The 18,673-nt window shown below is 46.8% G+C and overlaps 1 protein-coding gene across 1 annotated transcript in view; it reads right to left on the reverse strand.

Moving 5' to 3' along the window:
* pcsk1 (proprotein convertase subtilisin/kexin type 1) overlaps nt 1-18,673 on the reverse strand; it is a 137,835-nt gene that overhangs the window by 82,500 nt on the left and 36,662 nt on the right. The window contains exons 2-4 of the mRNA XM_072516324.1: nt 9,051-9,155; nt 8,319-8,441; nt 5,042-5,188 (exon numbers count right to left, since the gene is read on the reverse strand). Of these exons, the coding sequence (XP_072372425.1) occupies nt 5,042-5,188; nt 8,319-8,441; nt 9,051-9,155 (375 nt within the window). The remainder of the gene's footprint in view (nt 1-5,041; nt 5,189-8,318; nt 8,442-9,050; nt 9,156-18,673) is intronic.

Consider the following 18,673-nt stretch of genomic DNA (forward strand, 5'->3'; position numbering starts at 1 on the left):
TACCCCAGCAAATCTCAGAGTTAGGAGATTCCGAAAGATCCTTCCATTAGCTTTTGCCTAAGCGACCCTCCCACTTTCCTTCAAAATCACATGATTCTGGACTTCTCAGTTCAAGCTTGGACCACATTGCATTTGTCCGTACTGATATAAAAATCTAGAACACTCCTGTTTCCTAATAGCCTCCATGCTTCTCCTTCTGGGCTTGGACAGACAGTGGCTTCTTTCTTCCAGTCTCTAAAGCTCTGACAGCTATTTTGCAGCTCCTGATCCCACTGGTGCTTTACAGCTCCTGGTCCAAAAGCAGCTTTATAACCCCTGACAGATGTTATCTCTGCCTTCTACAAGCTGACTTCCTATTTCTGTAAGCAAACACACAAGTAAACACAAAACACAAGAATATCCCTGGCACAATCTAGCTCCACAGCAATGTGGCATACCTGGGATGTTCAAAACAGAAATTAAAACTAATTAAATTAATATTTACCTTCCAAACAACCCTTTGATTCTGGGATGAATAATTTATATCGCTAATTGACTTGCTGGTTCCACCAAGAAAAACAGTCTTTACAAGTTGCTTTTAGCTTTTTTTAATCTCAACTACTTGGATAACTTAAATCCCCTATTGAAATAATGAGACTTCCTGTCCCTACGAAAAGCTTAGAGATGGCTCAGGGAGGTTTAGGTTTTATCACTTCTGAATACAGGTTACCCTTTAATCTGTAATTACCTCGGAGGTCAGTTTGAATTACACTTACTTCAGGGTTGTTTACCAGTTTCTCAATCAGATGTCTCCACTTTTCTTATATCCAACATTCTAATTCGTAAAACTAAAAATTATACCACTGAAACACATGAATTATGAAATTAGATATTCACAACATACTGTTCTACTGATTGTATTCAGTTGCTGTGATGGTTTATAGGCATAACTGTCAGTTTTTCTGTTTTTATATTGTTTCAATGTCTTTGTCTTTCCTCATCGCTTTCATTCTCTTCCACTTCCCCCTGCTCATGTTTTCCCTCTGCACAAATTATACCATGTTAATCTCAGCATCCATGTAGGGTGTCAAATTTCCTTATTTAGGGGGGATTTTCATAAGTTCATAAGTTCATAAGATATAGGAGCAGAATTAGGCCAATCGGCCCATCGAGACTGCTCCGCCATTCTATCATGGTTGATATGTTCCTCATCTGCAACCTACAATGTTACAGCCCAAAAGCAGGATTGTGAAATCAGCCAGAGCATCTTCTCCCTAGAACACATGACCTCGGAGCAGGAGTAGGCACTTTAGCCTCCCGAGCCTAAACACCCTCAATGTGATCACGGCTGATCCCATCCTGGCCTCGACCCCACTGTCCTACCCGTTCTCCATTACCCTTCAACCCATTATCTATTAAAAATCTGTCTAACTCCTCCTTAAATTTACTCACTGTCCCTGCATCCACCGCACTCTGGGGGAGTGAATTCCACAGTTTCACCCTTTGGGAGAAGTCGTTTTTCCTCAAATATGGTTTAAATTTACGACCTCTTTTTCTAAGATTATGACCTCTCATTTTAAAATGCCCCACAGTAGGAAGCATCTGCTCCACGTCTACTTTATCCATACCTAGTAGCATCTTGTATACCTCAATGAGATCTCCTCTCATTCTTCTAAACTCCAGAGAGTATAGGCTTAAACTGTTCAATCTCTAATCATACGACAAACCCCTCATGTCTGGAATCATTCTAATGAACCTCTGAACTGCCTCCAATGCCACTACATCTATCCTCAAATAAGGGGACCAAAACTGTGCACAATACTTCAGGTGCAGTCTTACCAATGCTTTATATTTCATAGAATTTACAGTGCAGAAGGAAGCTTTTCGGCCCATCGAATCGGCATCGGTCCTTGGAAAGAGCACCTTACTTAAAGCCGTGCCTCCACCCTATCCCCGTAACCCAGTAACCCCACCTAACTTTTTTGGAGGCTAAGGGCAATTTAGCATGGCCAATCCACTTAACCTGCATTTCTTTGGACCGTGGGAGGAAACCGGAGCAGCCGGAGGAAACCCACGCAGACATGAGGAGAAAGTGCAAACTCCGCACAGATAGTGATCCAAGCCGGGAATCGAACCTGGGACCCTGGAGCTGTGAAGCAACTGTGCTAGCCACTGTGCTACCATACTGTATAGTTGTAACAACACTTCCTCCAGGTGCAGTCTTACCAATGCCTTGTTAGTTGCAGCAACACTTCCTTACCTTTATACTCAATTCCGTTTGCTATAAATGCCAATATTCCATTTGCTTTCCATGTTATCTGCTACACCTGCAATGCTCATTTTCTGTGACTCATGCACGAGGACACCCAGATCCCTCTGCACCAGAGCACCCCGTAGTCTCTCCTCATTTAGATAATAAATTGCCTTTCCATTTTTTCGACCATAAGACATAGGAGCAGAATTAGACCATGAGGCCTATCAAGTCTGCTCCGCCATTCAATCATGGCTGATATTTTTCTCATCCCCATTCACCTGCCTTCTCCCCATAACCCCTGATCCCCTTATTAACCAAAATGCATGACCTCACCCTTATCCATGTAATGTTTTCGAATCAGCTCAGAGATAGTTTACTAGACTAATACCAGGCGTAGGAAGCTTGTTTTGTGAGGAAATGTTGATATCTTCTGGTGTTTAGAAGAGTAAGAGGGGACTTGACTGAAACATGTAAGATCCTGAGGGGACTTGGCAGGGTGGATGTGGAGAGGATGTTTCCTCTTGTTGCAAAATCTAGAACTAGGGGTCACGGTTTAAAAATAACGGGTCATGCATTTAAGACAGAGATTAGGAGAAATGTTTCTTTCAGAGATTTGATAGTCTCAAACGTCAGTGGAAGCAGAGTATTTGAATATTCTTAAGGCAGAGGTAGATAGATGCTTGACAAACAAGGAGGTGAAAGGTAATTGGAGTAGGAGGAAATGTGGAGCTGAGGTTACAATCAGGGCAGCCATGATCCTATTGAATAGCGGAGCAGACTCAAGGGGCTGAGGGCCTACTCCTGTTCCTAGTTCATATGTTTGTATTTATCAATATGCACTTCATGTATACTGCCCTACGTCGTACTTGGAAATGTCTCTTTATATGTAATATAGAAATGTAAGTTGTTGTTGATGGATCCAGACTTCGTGGTGGTCTATGTGTCCCATTATCGTTCTGTTCAGTATCCAACAAAACTTTGGAGTTCTCTTCATTATGAGTTCATCTGCTACCTTCTTGGCCTCGGTCCTATTTGTAATTCTCAAAGAGAAGTCATCAGATTCCCTTGCAAGATGTTTGCAGTTAGCTTGTACTCAAAACATTGGCATGGTAGAAGCTGAATGAGTCAGGCTCCCTGCCAGTCCATTTAGGCTTCCACTGTTTGTACACAAGTCTTGCTCAGTTAATATTCAAAGTGAGTGGTATCTGAATTTTGGATGCTTGGAGCCTGAAATCATCCATTACTCATCCCCTGTATGTGGGTTCCAATAGCTTATTTTATTTATTATTTGACCAGATGTGGGCATCACTGGCTAGGCCTGCATTTACTATCCATTCTTAATTGCCCTTGAGAAGGTGGTGGTGAGCTGCATTATTGAACTGCTGAAGTCTCTGTGGGGTAGGAACACCCATAGTGTTGTCAGGGAGGAAGTTCCATGATTTTAAGCTTGTGACAAGAAGGAACAGTGATATAGTTTCAACTCAGGATGGTGTGTAACTTGGAGGGGAATTTGCAGGTGCTTGCCTTGTCCTTCAAATTGGTAGAGATTGCAGATTTGGAAGGTGCTATCAACGAAACCTTGGTGAGTTGCATCTTGCTATACACTGCTGACACTGTGTTGCTAGTAGAGAGAGTGAATGTTGAAGGTGTTAGATGTGGTACCAATCAAATAGGCTACTTTGTCTTGGATCATGCCAAAATTCTTGAATGCTGTTAGATCTTCACTCATCCAGGCAAATGAAGAGTATTCCCATCACACTCCTGATTTGTATCTTGTAGATGGTGGGCAGGCACTGGGGAGTCAGAAGATGTGTTATTTGCTGCAGGATTCCCAGAGTCTGACCTGCTTTTGGAGCTACAGTATTTGTATGGCTGGCCAAATTCAATTTCTAGTCAATGGTAACCCCCAGGATGTTGATAGTGAGGCATTCAGCAATGGTAATGCCATTTAATGTCAAGGGGAGATGGCTAGATCCTCTCTTGCTGGAGATGACAATTGCCTGGAAATTCTGTGGCATAAATGTTACTTGCCATTTGCCAGCCCAAGTCTGAATTTGTCCAGGTCTTGCTGCATATTGACAGGGACTGCTTCAGTATCGGAGGAGTTGAAAATGGATGGTGCTGATCATTCTGCAATCATCAGTGAATATTCCCATTTCTGACCTTATGATGAAAGAAAGGTTGCTGCTGAAGTAGCCGAAGGTGACGATTGGGTCTAGGACTCTACCCTGAAGGCGTCCTGTCAAGATGGCCTGGGACTGAGACGATTGACATCCAACAACCACAACTACCTTACTTATCTACTCAACACAATCAAGATTTCTGTTTACTATTGCCTATGTACGACCATATTTATTAAGGGGCTGGTTTAGCACAGTGGGCTAAGACAGCTGACTTGTAATGCAGAACAAGGCCAGCAGCGCGGGTTCAATTCCTGTTCCAGCCTCCCCGAACAGGCGCCGGAATGTGGCGACTAGGGGCTTTTCATTGGAGCCTACTTGTGACAATAAGCTATTATTATTATAAACCATCTTTAAAATGCATTTGCAATAATAAACCAAACACTTGAATCAGCACCTAGGTCATTGGTTTAACTTCCAAAATGAATGAAGTGAAATCTATTCTCATTATTGTGCCAGAGAAAATATGAACGTGAAATTTTGCAAACTATAGTGTAGAAATAAACTCTTAAGCCTTGTCATCTTTCATCACCCATACATATGTGCAGTTATATAAAATTGTATTGAATCCATATTTCAGTTTCAGGAGAATTATGATTAATCTTGGAGACATGTAAATGTTACTTACATAATTTGCTTGAATATCCGTGTGATTCCATTCCAATCCATCATCAAGCACAGTAAGCACAATTCCTTTGCCTGTAATTCCCTTTTTCCACACTGGGATAACATGAAGGTCCAGTTTTGGGAGGGATGATGAAGTCCTTGTATCTTGCTTTAGAAGAAAGTGTATATAAAATCAAAGAGTTTGAAGATAATTTTTTTAAATAACAAGTGCCAACTCTAAAAGATGAGTTTTTCTTTGAAACTAAGAGCTTTGAGCAGCAAGCAATTAATTATTAGCTAAATAATGGAAAGCTGTGGGAGGTTGGTGAGAGCTCTGTGAATCGTATCTTACACAAATATACCCCCGTCTCCAGCAGGCATGACTCATCCTCTGCTCTGCCGTCAGAAGGATCTACAGCAACAATTCATTGAAATATGTGATCCTTTTCTTTTCCATTGGAGTATATCATAGATTTACACTCAATAAGAAATCAGTTATCTTTATGTCTCCATTCTTTCAGGCCATCATATGTTATTGGTATTTGACTGAAACCCTAATTTCATGAAAAATTTATCATTGTGAAGTGAAACATCCTGAAGTATGGAAACAAAGCCAAAAGTTCATTTGCAACTGCCTCCACAATTGAAAAAAAAAAATTTCTTTCTGCTCAATGGTTCACTCACACCACATAATGACTTTGATTCGCCTTCCTTCATGCCGGCAGGATTCTCCGTCCTCTCTAGCAGCGGTAGTGAGGCAATTCACAACGGAGAATCCCACCCATGAGTTGGAGCCTCAACACAGTTTCCAGAAGTGACACACAGCGCTATCAAACAGCCTTCATATGGGCACAAGAGTAGCAATTAAAATCAGAAAAAAACATAACTGTTTGAAAATTGAAAAATCACATTGGTCCACTCGAGTTGCTTGATGGGTGAGGTTTGAAGTATCTTGGTGAAATAGCATACGACAGTAAATTCTCCAAATATACAGTAGTGACAAGGTAACTCACCAGCCATCCAGGTACGACCTCCACAAAGCCTCTGAGATGCCAAGAGAGAATATCAGACCAAGCTAGAGTCACAGACTAGCATTACAGCGGTTGTGGCAAGGCCTAAACAACATAACGGGCTACAAAGCGAAGCCGAGCAGTATCTCTGGCAGCAGCGCACCCCTCCCCGATGAACTCAATGCATTCTATGCTTGGTTCGAGCAGGTAACCAACAATCCGCTGTCGAGTGTCCCAGCAGCCATAACACACCCATAGTCACCGTCACAGCTTCCGAAGTCAGATCGGCCTTCCTGAAAGTGAACCCTCGGAAGGCGATGGTTCCAGACGGGATCCCTGGTCATGCACGCAGAGCCTGTGTGGACCAGCTGGCAGATGTGTTCATGGACATCTTTAACCTGTCTCTATTCTGCTCCGAGGTCCCCACCTGCTTCAAGAAGATTACCATTCGGTGGCCCTGACATCAGTTGTAATGATGTGCTTTGAGAGGTTGGTTATGAAGTGCAACACCTCCATACTCCCAGAACGCCTTAGTCCCACTGCAATTCGCATACCACCACAACTGTTCCACAGCAGATGCCAGCTCCCTGGCCCTACACTCATCCTGAGAGCATCTTGGCAACAAAAACTCCTATTTATTGACTACAGCTCCGTCTTCAATACCATAATCCCAGCCAAGCTCATATCAAAGCTCCAAAACCTAGGACTTGCCTCCTCACTCTGCAATGTGATCCTCGACTTTCTGACCCACAGACCACAATCAGTAAGAATAAACAACACCTCCTCCACAATCGTCCTCAATACCGGGGCACCGCAAGGCTGCGTACTTAGCTCCCTACTCTACTCCCTGTACACACACAACTGCATGGCAAAAATTTGGTTTCAACTCCATCTACAAGTTTGCTGACGATACAACCATAGTGGGCCGGATCTCGAATAACGACGAGTCAGAATACAGGAGATAGATAGAAAACCTAGTGGAGTGGTGCAGCAACAACAATCTATCCTTCAATGCCAGCAAAACTAAAGAGCTGGTCATTGACTTCAGGAAGCAAAGTACTGTACACATCCCTATCAGCATTAATGGGGCCGAGGTGGAGATGCTTAGCAGCTTCAAATTCCTAGGGGTACCTAGGGGTACACATCTCCAAAAGTCTGTTCTGGTCCACCCACGTCAACACTACCATCAAGAAAGCACAACAGCACCTATACTTCTTCAGGAAACTAAGAAAATTTGGCATGTCCACATTAACTCTGACCAACATTTGCAGATACACCAAAGAAAGCATCCTATCTGGCTGCATCACAGCCTGGTATGGCAACTGCTCGGCCCAAGATCGCAAGAAACTTCAGAGAGTCGTGCACACAGCCCAGTCCATCACACGGACCTGCCTCCCATCCATTGACTCCATCTACACCTCTCGCTGCCTGGGGAAAGCGGGCAGCATAATCAAAGACCCCTCCCACCCGGCTTACTCACTCTTCCAACGTCTTCCATCGGGCAGGAGATACAGAAGTCTGAGAACATGCACAAACAGACTCAAAAACAGCTTCTTCTGCGCAGTCCGGACTCCTAAACGACCCTCTTATGCACTGACCTGATTAACACTACACCCCTGTATGCTTCACCTGATGCCGGTGTTATGTAGTTACATTGTGTACCTTGTGTTGGTCTATTATGTATTTTCTTTTCTTTTCTTTCAATGTACTTAATGATCTGTTGACCTGCTCACAGAAAAATACTTTTCATTGTACCTCGGTACATGTGACAATAAACAAAATCCTAATCCTAATCCATCAGCACATATTTGAAAATCACAAGCCCTTTGCTCATATGTTCACAATGCTGTTTATGTTTCAGAGAAAATATGATGAGTATAATGTCCAATATGGAAGGTATCATTGTTCAATAGCACACTGGTTCCTCTGAAATAGAGATTGTCATTTGGTAGTACAGAACTTGAGTACTACTGAAAAAAGGCACGTGTTGTCAAAGTTCTTTGTCTTGCACTTATCAGGCCAATTCACAAGAATACCAAATGTAAAGGGAACATCAGTTTATACTTCATGAGAAGAGATTGCTGATTGGTTGGCAAGTGGACGCTATTGGTATCATTCCCACCCATGTCCATTGAAGTCAATAGATGGAAAGGTCATTGGTTGGGATGGTACAATTTCCAAAGTCCACTCCAGGCATATGCCAGAAGTGATACGAATGGAATTTTAATCCATTAGCTACCATTGGCTGTAAATTCACACTGTTTTACTGATGCTAGTCAAAATGCTTACCAGATACCATTGTTGATTCCACATAGGATCGATAAACATTTTCTCTGCCATGCAGTCTTTGCAATCTCTTGCTGGAGAACGTTTACTTCTTTGCTTTTCATACTGTTGTTCTGCCCAGGACACCTTATAGTTAAGTAACATGTAAAAATTAACATGGGAGTGACTAAATTGAAGCTTGATGTTCGTTATATCATTTACATGAACTACAGGATACGATCATGTAATGAAATGTTGTTTAGTCTTTTGTCTAAAAAATGGGATAAAAATCCTTGTTCATTGTTATTTACACACAGCTAATGACAGAAACACATTGACCAAACATTTTCTCAGCAATTCAACCCCTTCCCTACCATGCATTTAAACTTTTCCTTGTTGATGAGCTAAACAAAACATGGTCACTGGTTGGGGTGCACTCTCTTGGATTAACAGAGTGGTTGATTCCATTGCTTCAATGGCATGAAAATCAGACATGCTCTATAAAAGTCAATAAACTGCCCCATCACATTCCCGCCCATGAAGTGAAGGCTAAAATCTATGTGGACCCTTTGGGGAAGTGAAGATAAAGACTAGTTTGACTATATTTATGATGTGAAAAATGACAAAATAGGAGATATTAAATCAAACACAGATTTTATCCTGTAAACTTAGAATTAATCATTTTAACTTCATTTGAAGGTTAAAAAAATTACCATCTATCATGTTTTATTTAATATTTTTGGAAATTAATCATACCCGTTCATCTTCAAATAATCTTTTTGTAAAGTGATCAGCACTCCTTCGAGACCTTCTTGGATGAATTTTGTGTCTGAGTAGGTAGTGGTTTTGAAGTGCTCCAATCTAGGCAGGTAAAGATTAATAATATGAATGAAAGTATAATGTTAGATGCAAGCATCAAAATTACATTTTATTCATATCTTTTTTTTATACTGCAATCTCTTCTGAGTTTTCTCAATTGTGCCTTTGGATTCAAAATAAGATGGAAGGAAGAAACCTGGTGGGGCGTCATTCTCCGATCCCCCGCCGGGTTGGAGAATCGCCGGGGGCTGCCGTGAATCCCGCCCCCACCGGTTGCCGAAGTCTCCGGCACCGGATATTCGGCGGGGGCGGGAATTGGGCCACGCCGGTTGGCGGGCCCCCCTGCTCGATTCTCCGGCCCGAAAGGGCCGAAGTCCCGCCGATAAATTGCCTGTCCCGCCGGCGTGGATTAAACCACCTTTTGAACGGCGGGACAAGGCGGCGTGGGCGGGCTCTGGGGTCCTGGGGGCGGCGCGGGGCGATCTGGCCCCGGGGGGTGCCCCCACGGTGGCCTGGCCCACGATCGGGACCCACCGATCCGCGGGCAGGCCTGTGCCGTGGGGGCACTCTGCCCCTTCCGCCTCCGCCACGGTCTCCACCATGGCGGAGGCGGAAGAGACTCCCTCCACTGCGCATGCGTGGGAAACTGTCAGCGGCTGCTGACGCTCCCGCGCATGCGCCGCCCCGAGATGTAATTTCCGCGCCAGCTGGCGGGGCAACAAAGACCGTTTCCGCCAGCTGGCGGGGCGGAAATTCCTCCGGCGTCGGCCTAGCCCCTCAATGTTGGGGCTCGGCCCCCAAAGATGCGGAGCATTCCGGACCATCTGATTGGCGCCGTTTTGGGCACCAGTCGGCGGACATCGCGCCGTTTCGGGAGAATTTCGCCCCTGATGACCACAGATTGGTCAGCCTAACATCAATTGTGGGGATGTTACTGAAATCAAATATCAGAAACAATGGGGATGGCGCGGAGGATTGAGCTTAGGTAGGGTGCTCAGAGGGTCAGTGTAGATGCGATTGGTCGAATGGCCTCTTTCTACACTGTAGGAATTCTACGGTTCTATTCTATGGTTCTAGAGTCAGGGAGGGGGGCTAGTTGAAAAAGGCATTTTATATTAGGGCAGCACCGTAGCACAGTGGTTAGCACAGTTACTTCACAGTTCCAAGGTCCCAGGTTTGATTCCTGGCTTGAGTCACTGTCTGTGTTGAGTCTGCATGTTCTCCCCGTGTCTGCGTGGGTTTCCTCTGGGTACTCCGGTTTCCTCAGGGGCTGGGAATTTTGCAGCAGGTAACTCAACTCCTGACTCCCCAAAGCCTGTTCGCCACCGACAAGGCTCAAGTCAGGAGTATAATGGATTACACTTTCCTGAATGAGTGCAGCTCCAACAATACTCAAGAAGCTTAACACCATCCAGGACAAAGCAGCCTGCTTGATTGGCACCCCATCTACATTCATTCAAACAGCACTCAGCAAGACCGTCACCATGCAGGACAAAGTAGTTCACTTGATTTGCACCCCATCCACCACCTTCAGCATTCTTTCCCCTCACTGTCGATGCAGCGTGGCAACAGCCGTGTGTACCATTTACAAAATGCACTGCAGCAAATCACCAAGGACTCCCTCAGCAGCCCGTTCCAAACCATGACCTCTACCAGCTGGAAGGGTAAGGGCAGCTGATGTATGGGAAAACCACCACCTACTACCTCCCCTCCAGGCCACACAATATCTTGACTTGGAAATATATTACTGTTCCTTTACTATCATTGGATAAAATTCCTGGAAGTTCCTCCATAAGAGCACTGTGGGTGTACCTACAACACATGGACTGCTGTGGTCCAAGAAGGCAGCTTATCACAAGGGCAATTAGAGATGGACAATAAATGCTAGCCTAGCCAGCAATGTCCACATCCTGTGAAAGAATAAGTTTCAGAAGACTCTTCTCTTTCATTGACAGTCCTAACAAGAGAGATGAGGGTGCAGCCTGAGGATGCCGGAGCACTCTGAGCATGCAACAGCACATGACTGACCTTTGCTGTCCTTTCTGCAGAACCATGTTGTACAAGGCATAGCAGACCACTACAAACCAGTAGGGACATATCGAAATATGCCTCCAGATCTGTCAAGGCGGGGACCCAGATTTTGAACAAGCAATGGCCCTGGCAGTGAGATGGCTCCTGTTGTACCTAGTAGAGTTGACCAGGGAGAACCAGTGGCTGTGGTCCATTAAGACTTTCAGAAGGCCTTAGACAAGGTCTCACACAGCAGATTACTATATCAAGTTAAAGCGCATGGATTTGCAAGTAGTGTCTTGAGTTGGATAGAAAACAGGTTAGCAGACAGAAAGCAAAGAGTTGGAATAAATGTGTCTTTTTCCGAATGGCAGGCAGTGACTAGTGCGGTACCACAGGGATCTGTGCTAGGACCCCTAATGTTCACCTTATATATAAATGATTTGGACCAGGAAAATAAAACACTGGGCGGCACGGTAGCACAGCGGTTAGCACTGTTGCTTCACAACGCCAAGGACCCGGATTCGATTTCCGGCTTGGGTCACTGTCTGTGCGGAGTCTGCACGTTCTCTCCGCTTCTATGTGGGTTTCCTCTGGGTGCTCCGGTTTCCTCCCGTAAATCCCAAAAGACATGCTTGTTAGGTGAATTGGACATTCCGAATTCTCCCTCCGTGTACCCGAACAGGCGCCGTAGTGTGGTAACTGAGGGGATTTTCACAGTAACTTCATTGCAGTGTTAATGTAAACCAACGTATGACACTAATAAAGGTTATTATGTATTATCTCCAAATTTGAAGATGATACAAAGCTGGATGGAAGAGTGACTGTGAGGAGGATGCAGAGATGCTTCAGTGGGATTTGGACATGTTGAATGAGTGGGTACATGCATGGCAGATGCAGTATAATGTGGATAAATGTGAGGTTATCCACTTTGGTCGCAAAAATAGGAAGGCAGATTATTACTTGAATGGGTGTAAATTGAGAGAGGTGGATACTCAGTGTGACCTTGGTGTCCTTGTGCATCAGTCACTGAAAGTAAGCGTGCAGGTGCAGCAGGCAGTAAAGAGGCAAATGGTATGCTGGCCTTCATAGCGAGAAGATATGAGGATCGGAATAGGGATATTTTACTGCAATTGTACAGGGCATTGGTAAGGTCACACCTGGAATATGGGGCTGGATTTTCCGTTTTGGGGATTAAGCCCCCACGACATCGGGAAGACTTGGTCTTTAACGCCAGGAAAACTGGTGTCAAAAGGCCACAGATTCCCCGTTTTGCTGGGGACTAGCAGGCAGCTGTCGTAGAGCTCGCAACTCTAGCTGCCGATACGGCCCCCTGCATTTCCGGGTCAGAAGCCACGCAAGCGCACGGCGGCGGACTCCAGGGGCCACGCCGTGCTCCATGGCAGACCTCGACCGGCAAAATAGTGCCGCGCATCGACCACTCGCGCACCTTGGACAACCCGCACACATTGCCCCCAGTCCCAAATGAAGCCCCCACTGCCCGCCGATCGGCCCTCCCCCAACTGTGGCGGCCCCGGACTGAATCCGCAGCCGCCACGCAAGGATCACGAGAGGTCCACGCCGTCGGGAATTCGGCCGGTCGGGGACGGAGCATCGTGGGGCTGGTCTCAGGCAATGGGCTGAGGCGGTGGATACTAGGGAGTACGCCGATTTTTGGGGGGCGGAGAATCGAGGAACCGGCGCCGCTCCTGATTTCGTGCAGCAAAACGGATTCTCTGCCCCGTCGCTGAACGCGATTTCGCCGTCGGGGTGCGGTGAATCTAGCCCACGCTGTATCTTTATCTGAGGAAGAATGTTCTTGCTAAAGAGGGAGTGCAGCCAAGTTTTACCAAGCTGATTCCTGGGATAGCAGGACTGTCATATGAGGAGAGATTAAGTAAGTTAGGATTATATTCATTGGAGTTCAGAAGAGTGAGAGGGGATCTCATTGAAATATGTAAAGTTCTATCAGGATTAGACAGGGTAGATTCAGAAAGAATGTGCCTGATGGTGGGGGTTGGTCCAGAAGTCATAGTTTGAGAATAAGGGGTAAATCTTTTAGGACTGAGGATGTCATGATAAGCAAACATGCAGCTAATGAACACATAGAATAGGACACGACCAATGAGCAGTCAGGACACTCAGGGGTGGTATCTCACTATAAAAGGGATGAGGCACTCACACCCCGCCTCTTTCCACAGACCAACATCTACAGAGCGAGACAGGGTGTATCCTCAGCATCACACCCCAGCACATGGCTTAGAGCAAGGCTGGTTCAGTTAGACTGAGTTACTACATTTAGATTAGCAGAGAATCGAACTCAGTGAGAACTGTGCTAATAGTTCAATAAAACACATTGAACTCACTTCAAAGTCTGGAGCTTCTTTTACTCTGCATCAAGTGGCAGCTTGTGTTATTCCAAATTACATAACACAACATGATACCAGGAGTCTGTTCAATCTAATTAGGTCAACTCAGCAAGATCCGTGACGACCAGCGAATGTATACCGGCACAATGGAAAAGATTCAGGCTCCTCACCAGCTCAGGACCTCCGGCAATCTCAGTGCCAATTGGTGGGCATTCAAGCAGAAATTTCAGCTTTACGTCGAAGCATCAGACCTCAATGGTGTGTCTGATGCACAGAAGATAGCTCTTTTCCTCACCACAGTGGGTGGATCACGCCTTGGAAATATTCAACTCCTTTCACTTCGCCGAAGACCAGGACAAGACAAAGTTTCAGATAATCCTGGACAAGTTTAACAGCCACTGTGAAGTGGACACCAACAAAATCTTCGAGCGCTACATATTCAAGCAGCAATTGCAAGGTAAAGACGAATCCTTCAACTCATATTTAACTAACCTTAGACTGCTAGCGCAATCCTGCAACTTTGGTGATATCATTGGCTCCATGATCAGACACCAAATCGTTTTTGGAGTTCACTCTGATCCTCTGAGAGAGTAGTTACTGAAGATCAAGTATATGACCCTGCCAGTGACGATTGAAATATGCATGAGCACGCTAAAAATCGCTATGCCCAGTACAAAACGGCAGAAAATGATAAACTAGCCTCCCACGAGGCAGAGAGTGTGCAGGGAATCTCACGGATGCAGCGCCTCAACATTGACAAAAGCAGCCATTTTGCGCGCTATTCCCAGGGCCCGACGCATGCACGATGCGAACGGGATAACGAAGCGGCCGAAACCCGCACTGCGCGGGTGCAGACGTTTGAGAACGGCACTGCGCATGTGCAACGACGCACGGAGCGTCAGGGCGCTGACGTCATGACATGTTCGAACTGTGGCACCGCCCATTTAAAGAAACACTGCCCTGCAAGAGGCAGACACTGTTTAAACTGCGGGAAGCCAGGCCACTATGCAGCCCTGTGCAGATCTGCACCACCAGTCAGGAGCCAGTGGTCCAAATTCCGACGACGGCGCATCCGGAGTGTCCAACAACACCTACAGGATTCTGATCCCAGCAGTGCAACGGATCCAGATGATGAATGCCTGGACAACACCTACCGTGTGGGCATTATTACAACGTGTGAATATGCCACACCAGACACATCGCAAGTCCAATCAATCCTAGCTGTGGACTCCGAGGACGAATGGCGAGCAGTGATGAAGGTCAACCCCTGCCCCATCCAGTTCAAGCTGGACACAGGTGCCTCTCCCAACCTCCTCTCACAGGCAGACTTCATACGCATTAAGAAACTCCCCACGGTCCTTCCAGCTGCCTGCAAGCTCCTGGATTACATCGGGAATGCCATCACGGCACTGGGATCCTGCCATCTGCATGTATCCAACGACACACACAAGCACGGTTACGCTTTGAAATTGATAAGCCGGACAGGGCATCCCTACTAGGGGCGCACACCTGCAAGAAGCTGAACCTCATTCAGAGGGTTTACACCACAACATCCTCCCATGTGAATCTTCAGACCGGCATCAACGACATCCTCGTCCAGTATCCAGATGTGTTCAACGGGATGGGCACGCTGCCGTATCGATACAAGATTCTGCTATGAACTGATGCCAAGCCAGTGGTCCACGCACCATGACGAGTCCCTGCTTCACTGAGGGAGTGCCTGAAGGCCCAGCTCAAGGATCTTCAGCAAAAAGGTATCGTATCCAAGGTCACCGAACCGACTGACTGGGTCAGCTCGATGGTGTGCGTAAAGAAGCCTTCGGGGGACCTGCGCATCTGCATTGATCCCAAGGATCTCAATAAGAATATAATGCGGGAACACTACCCCATCCCGAAGCGGGAGGAACTCACGAGTGAGATGGCACACGAGTGCTTCTTCACCAAATTGGATGCATCACAGGGAGTTTGGCAAATCCAGCTGGAAGAGTCCAGCAGAAGGCTCTGCACCTTCAACACGCCTTTTGGCAGATACTGCTACATCTTATGCCATTTGGCATCATCTCGGCATGGGAGATATTCCATCGCATCATGGAGCAGATGATGGAAGCATTGAAGGGGTTCGCGTGTACGTGGACGACATCATCATATGGTCCATGACCCCTGGAGAACATGTGTCCGGTCTCATGAAGGTATTCCGCCGTGTACATGCCAACGGCCTAAAATTAAACAGGTCCAAATGTTGTTCTGGCACATCGACGCCCAAGTTCCTAGGCGACCAGATCTCACAGCACAGTGCGAGCCCGGACACAGACAAAATCAAGGCCATCGAGGCGATGAAGGTCCCTGAGGACAAAAAGGCGGTGCTGCGCTTCTTGGGTATGGTCAGTTTTCTGGGCAAGTTCATTCCAAACATGGCCACGCACACCACGGTCGTACGCAACCTGGTGAAAAAGTCAACTGCCTTTGAGTGGAAGGCGGCACACCAGACAGTGGCTGGAGCTGAAAGCCAAGCTCACCACTGCACCAGTGCTGGCATTCTTCGACCCGGACCGGGAGACAAAGATATCCACAGAAGAGAGTCAGGGTGGCATCGGTGCGGTGTTGCTTCTACGAGATTACACATCATCCTGGGCACCGGTAGCCTACGCATCAAGGGCAATGACGCCCACTGAAACCAGACATGCACAGATTGAAAAGGAGTGCTTGGGTCTTCTCACCGGCATCCTCAAATTTCATGATTATGTCTAACATTCACTGGCGAGACGGATCATAGGCCTCTGGTCCACATCATCCACAAGGACCTGAACGACATGACGCCTCGGTTGCAGAGAATCCTGCGTAAACGTAGGAGGTATGACTTCAACTTGGTGTACACACCTGGCAAGGAGCTCATGATCGCTGATGCATTGTCCCGCTCTGTCACCTCGCCCAGTGAGCCGCTGGAGATCATCCAGCACATCGAATCGCAAGTGCTGCTGTGTGCTAGCACTCTCTCGGTGACAGATGAGAAGATAGTTCTCATCCGTGATGAGACAGCCAAAGACTCCCTCTTACAGCGCGTCATCCAAAACCTCACCAATGGCTGGCAGAAATGGCAATGCACACAATTTTACAATGTGAAGGATGACCTGACGGTGATTGATGGTATCCTCCTCAAGCTGGACAGGATTGTCATTCTGCTCAGTCTCCAGAGCTTGGTGCTGCGCCAGATTCATGAGGATTACCTGGGCATTGAGAAGTGCTGACGCAGAGCCCGGCAAGCTGTCTACTGGCCCGGAATCAGCCAGGACATCACGAACATGGTCCTGAACTGTGCTACCTGTCAGCGGTTCCAGCCAGCGCAGAGCAAGGAGACCCTCCAACAGCATGACATAGTCACCTCACCGTGGTCCAAGGTTGGCATCAACCTCTTTCATGCGAATGGTCGGGACTACGTATTGATCATCGACTATTTCTCGAATTACCCTGAGGTGCTGAAGCTCCCAGACCTCACCTTTCGGACCGTCGTCAAAGCCTATTCTCAAGGCATGGCATCCCAATCACCATCATGAGCGACAATGGCCCGTGCTTTAACAGTCGAGAATGGTCACGTTTGCCAGGTCATACAATTTCCAGCATGTCACCTCCAGTCCGCACTATCCGCAGTACAATGGAAAAGTCGAGAAAGGGGTGCACATTGTTAAACAGCTCTGCTCCGACATACACCTTGCACCGCTCGCGTACAGGGCGACTCCATTGTCCACTGGCATGTCGCTGGCTCAACTCCTGATGAACAGGGACCTGCGGACGACGCTTCCAGCCATACAGCTGCCCAACCTGGATCACCTCCCGGTGCTGCAGAAGATGCAGCAGCTCAGAGACCGTCAAAAGCAGGGCTATGATGCCCATGCCACTGATCTGGCCGTGCTATCCCCGGCAGACACTGTCAGGATCAAGATACCAGATGGTGGGTGGTCTGCCCTGGCTGTCGTTGTTCCACAGGCCGCACCCACTCTTATGTTGTACGTTTGGCTGATGGCTCCATCATGCGAAGGAATCGACAGGCACTGCGCAAAGTTGCCTGCTTGCAACCACGTTCTGCTCCATTTCCAGATGTTGAATTGCCACCTCCTGATACCTCGCACCATGAGGCCACCAGTCAGGCTTCCATCCCGCCTGACAAGGCGCCATCGACCCCTCCGCCACCTCTCCGGCGGTCGACCAGGATCAAACGCAAGCCTCAGAGACTGGACTTATGAACGTTTGTTTTGTTTGCTCTGTTCTGTTGTCCTCCGTCAGTCACATTAGACAGACTCATTCACATGTAAATACATTCACATACGCCAACTAAACATAAAAAAAAGGGGAGATGTCATGTTATGCAAACATGCAGCTAATGAACACATAGAATAGGACACGACCAATGAGCAGTCAGGACACTCAGGGGTGGTATCTCACTATAAAAGGGATGAGGCACTCACACCCCACCTCTTTCCACAGACCAACATCTACAGAGTGAGACAGGATATATCCTCAGCATCAACCACCCAGCACGTGGTTTAGAACAAGGCTGGTTCAGTTAGACTGAGTTATTACATTTAGATTAGCAGAGAGTCGAACTAATTGAGAACTGTGCTAATAGTTCAATAAACACATTGATCTCACTTCAAAGTCTGGAGCATCTTTTACTCAAAACTGCATCAAGTGGCAGCTTGTGTTATTCCAAATTACATAACACAACAGAGGAGTGGAGAGATTTCTTCACCCAGAGAAGAATGAAACTTTGGAATTCACTAGTTGAAGCCAAAATGCTGTGTGATTTCAAGAAGGAATTAAATGTAGCTCTTGGGATAAAGGGATCAAAGGATGTGGGAGAAAGGAGGGCTCAGGGTATTGAATTTGATGATCAGCCATGATCAGTGTCCAAGCAGTGATTTGCACTGCTGCCTCACAGCGCCAGGGACACAGGTTCAATTCCGGCCTTGGATGACTGTCTGTGCAGAGTCTGCACGTTCTCCCCGTGTCTGTATGGATTTCCTCGGGGCACTTCGATTTCCTCCCCCAGTCCAATGATGTGCAGGTTAGGTAGATGCTAAATTGCCCTTTAGTGTCCAGGGATGTGCAGTTTAGGTTATGGGGTAGGGCGGAGTGAATGAGGGGTTGACTTGGTGGAGTGCTCTTTCGGAGGGTCGGTACAGACTC

Source organism: Scyliorhinus torazame, chromosome 9 (assembly GCF_047496885.1).
Source record: "Scyliorhinus torazame isolate Kashiwa2021f chromosome 9, sScyTor2.1, whole genome shotgun sequence".
In the NCBI taxonomy this organism is placed as follows: domain Eukaryota; kingdom Metazoa; phylum Chordata; class Chondrichthyes; order Carcharhiniformes; family Scyliorhinidae; genus Scyliorhinus; species Scyliorhinus torazame.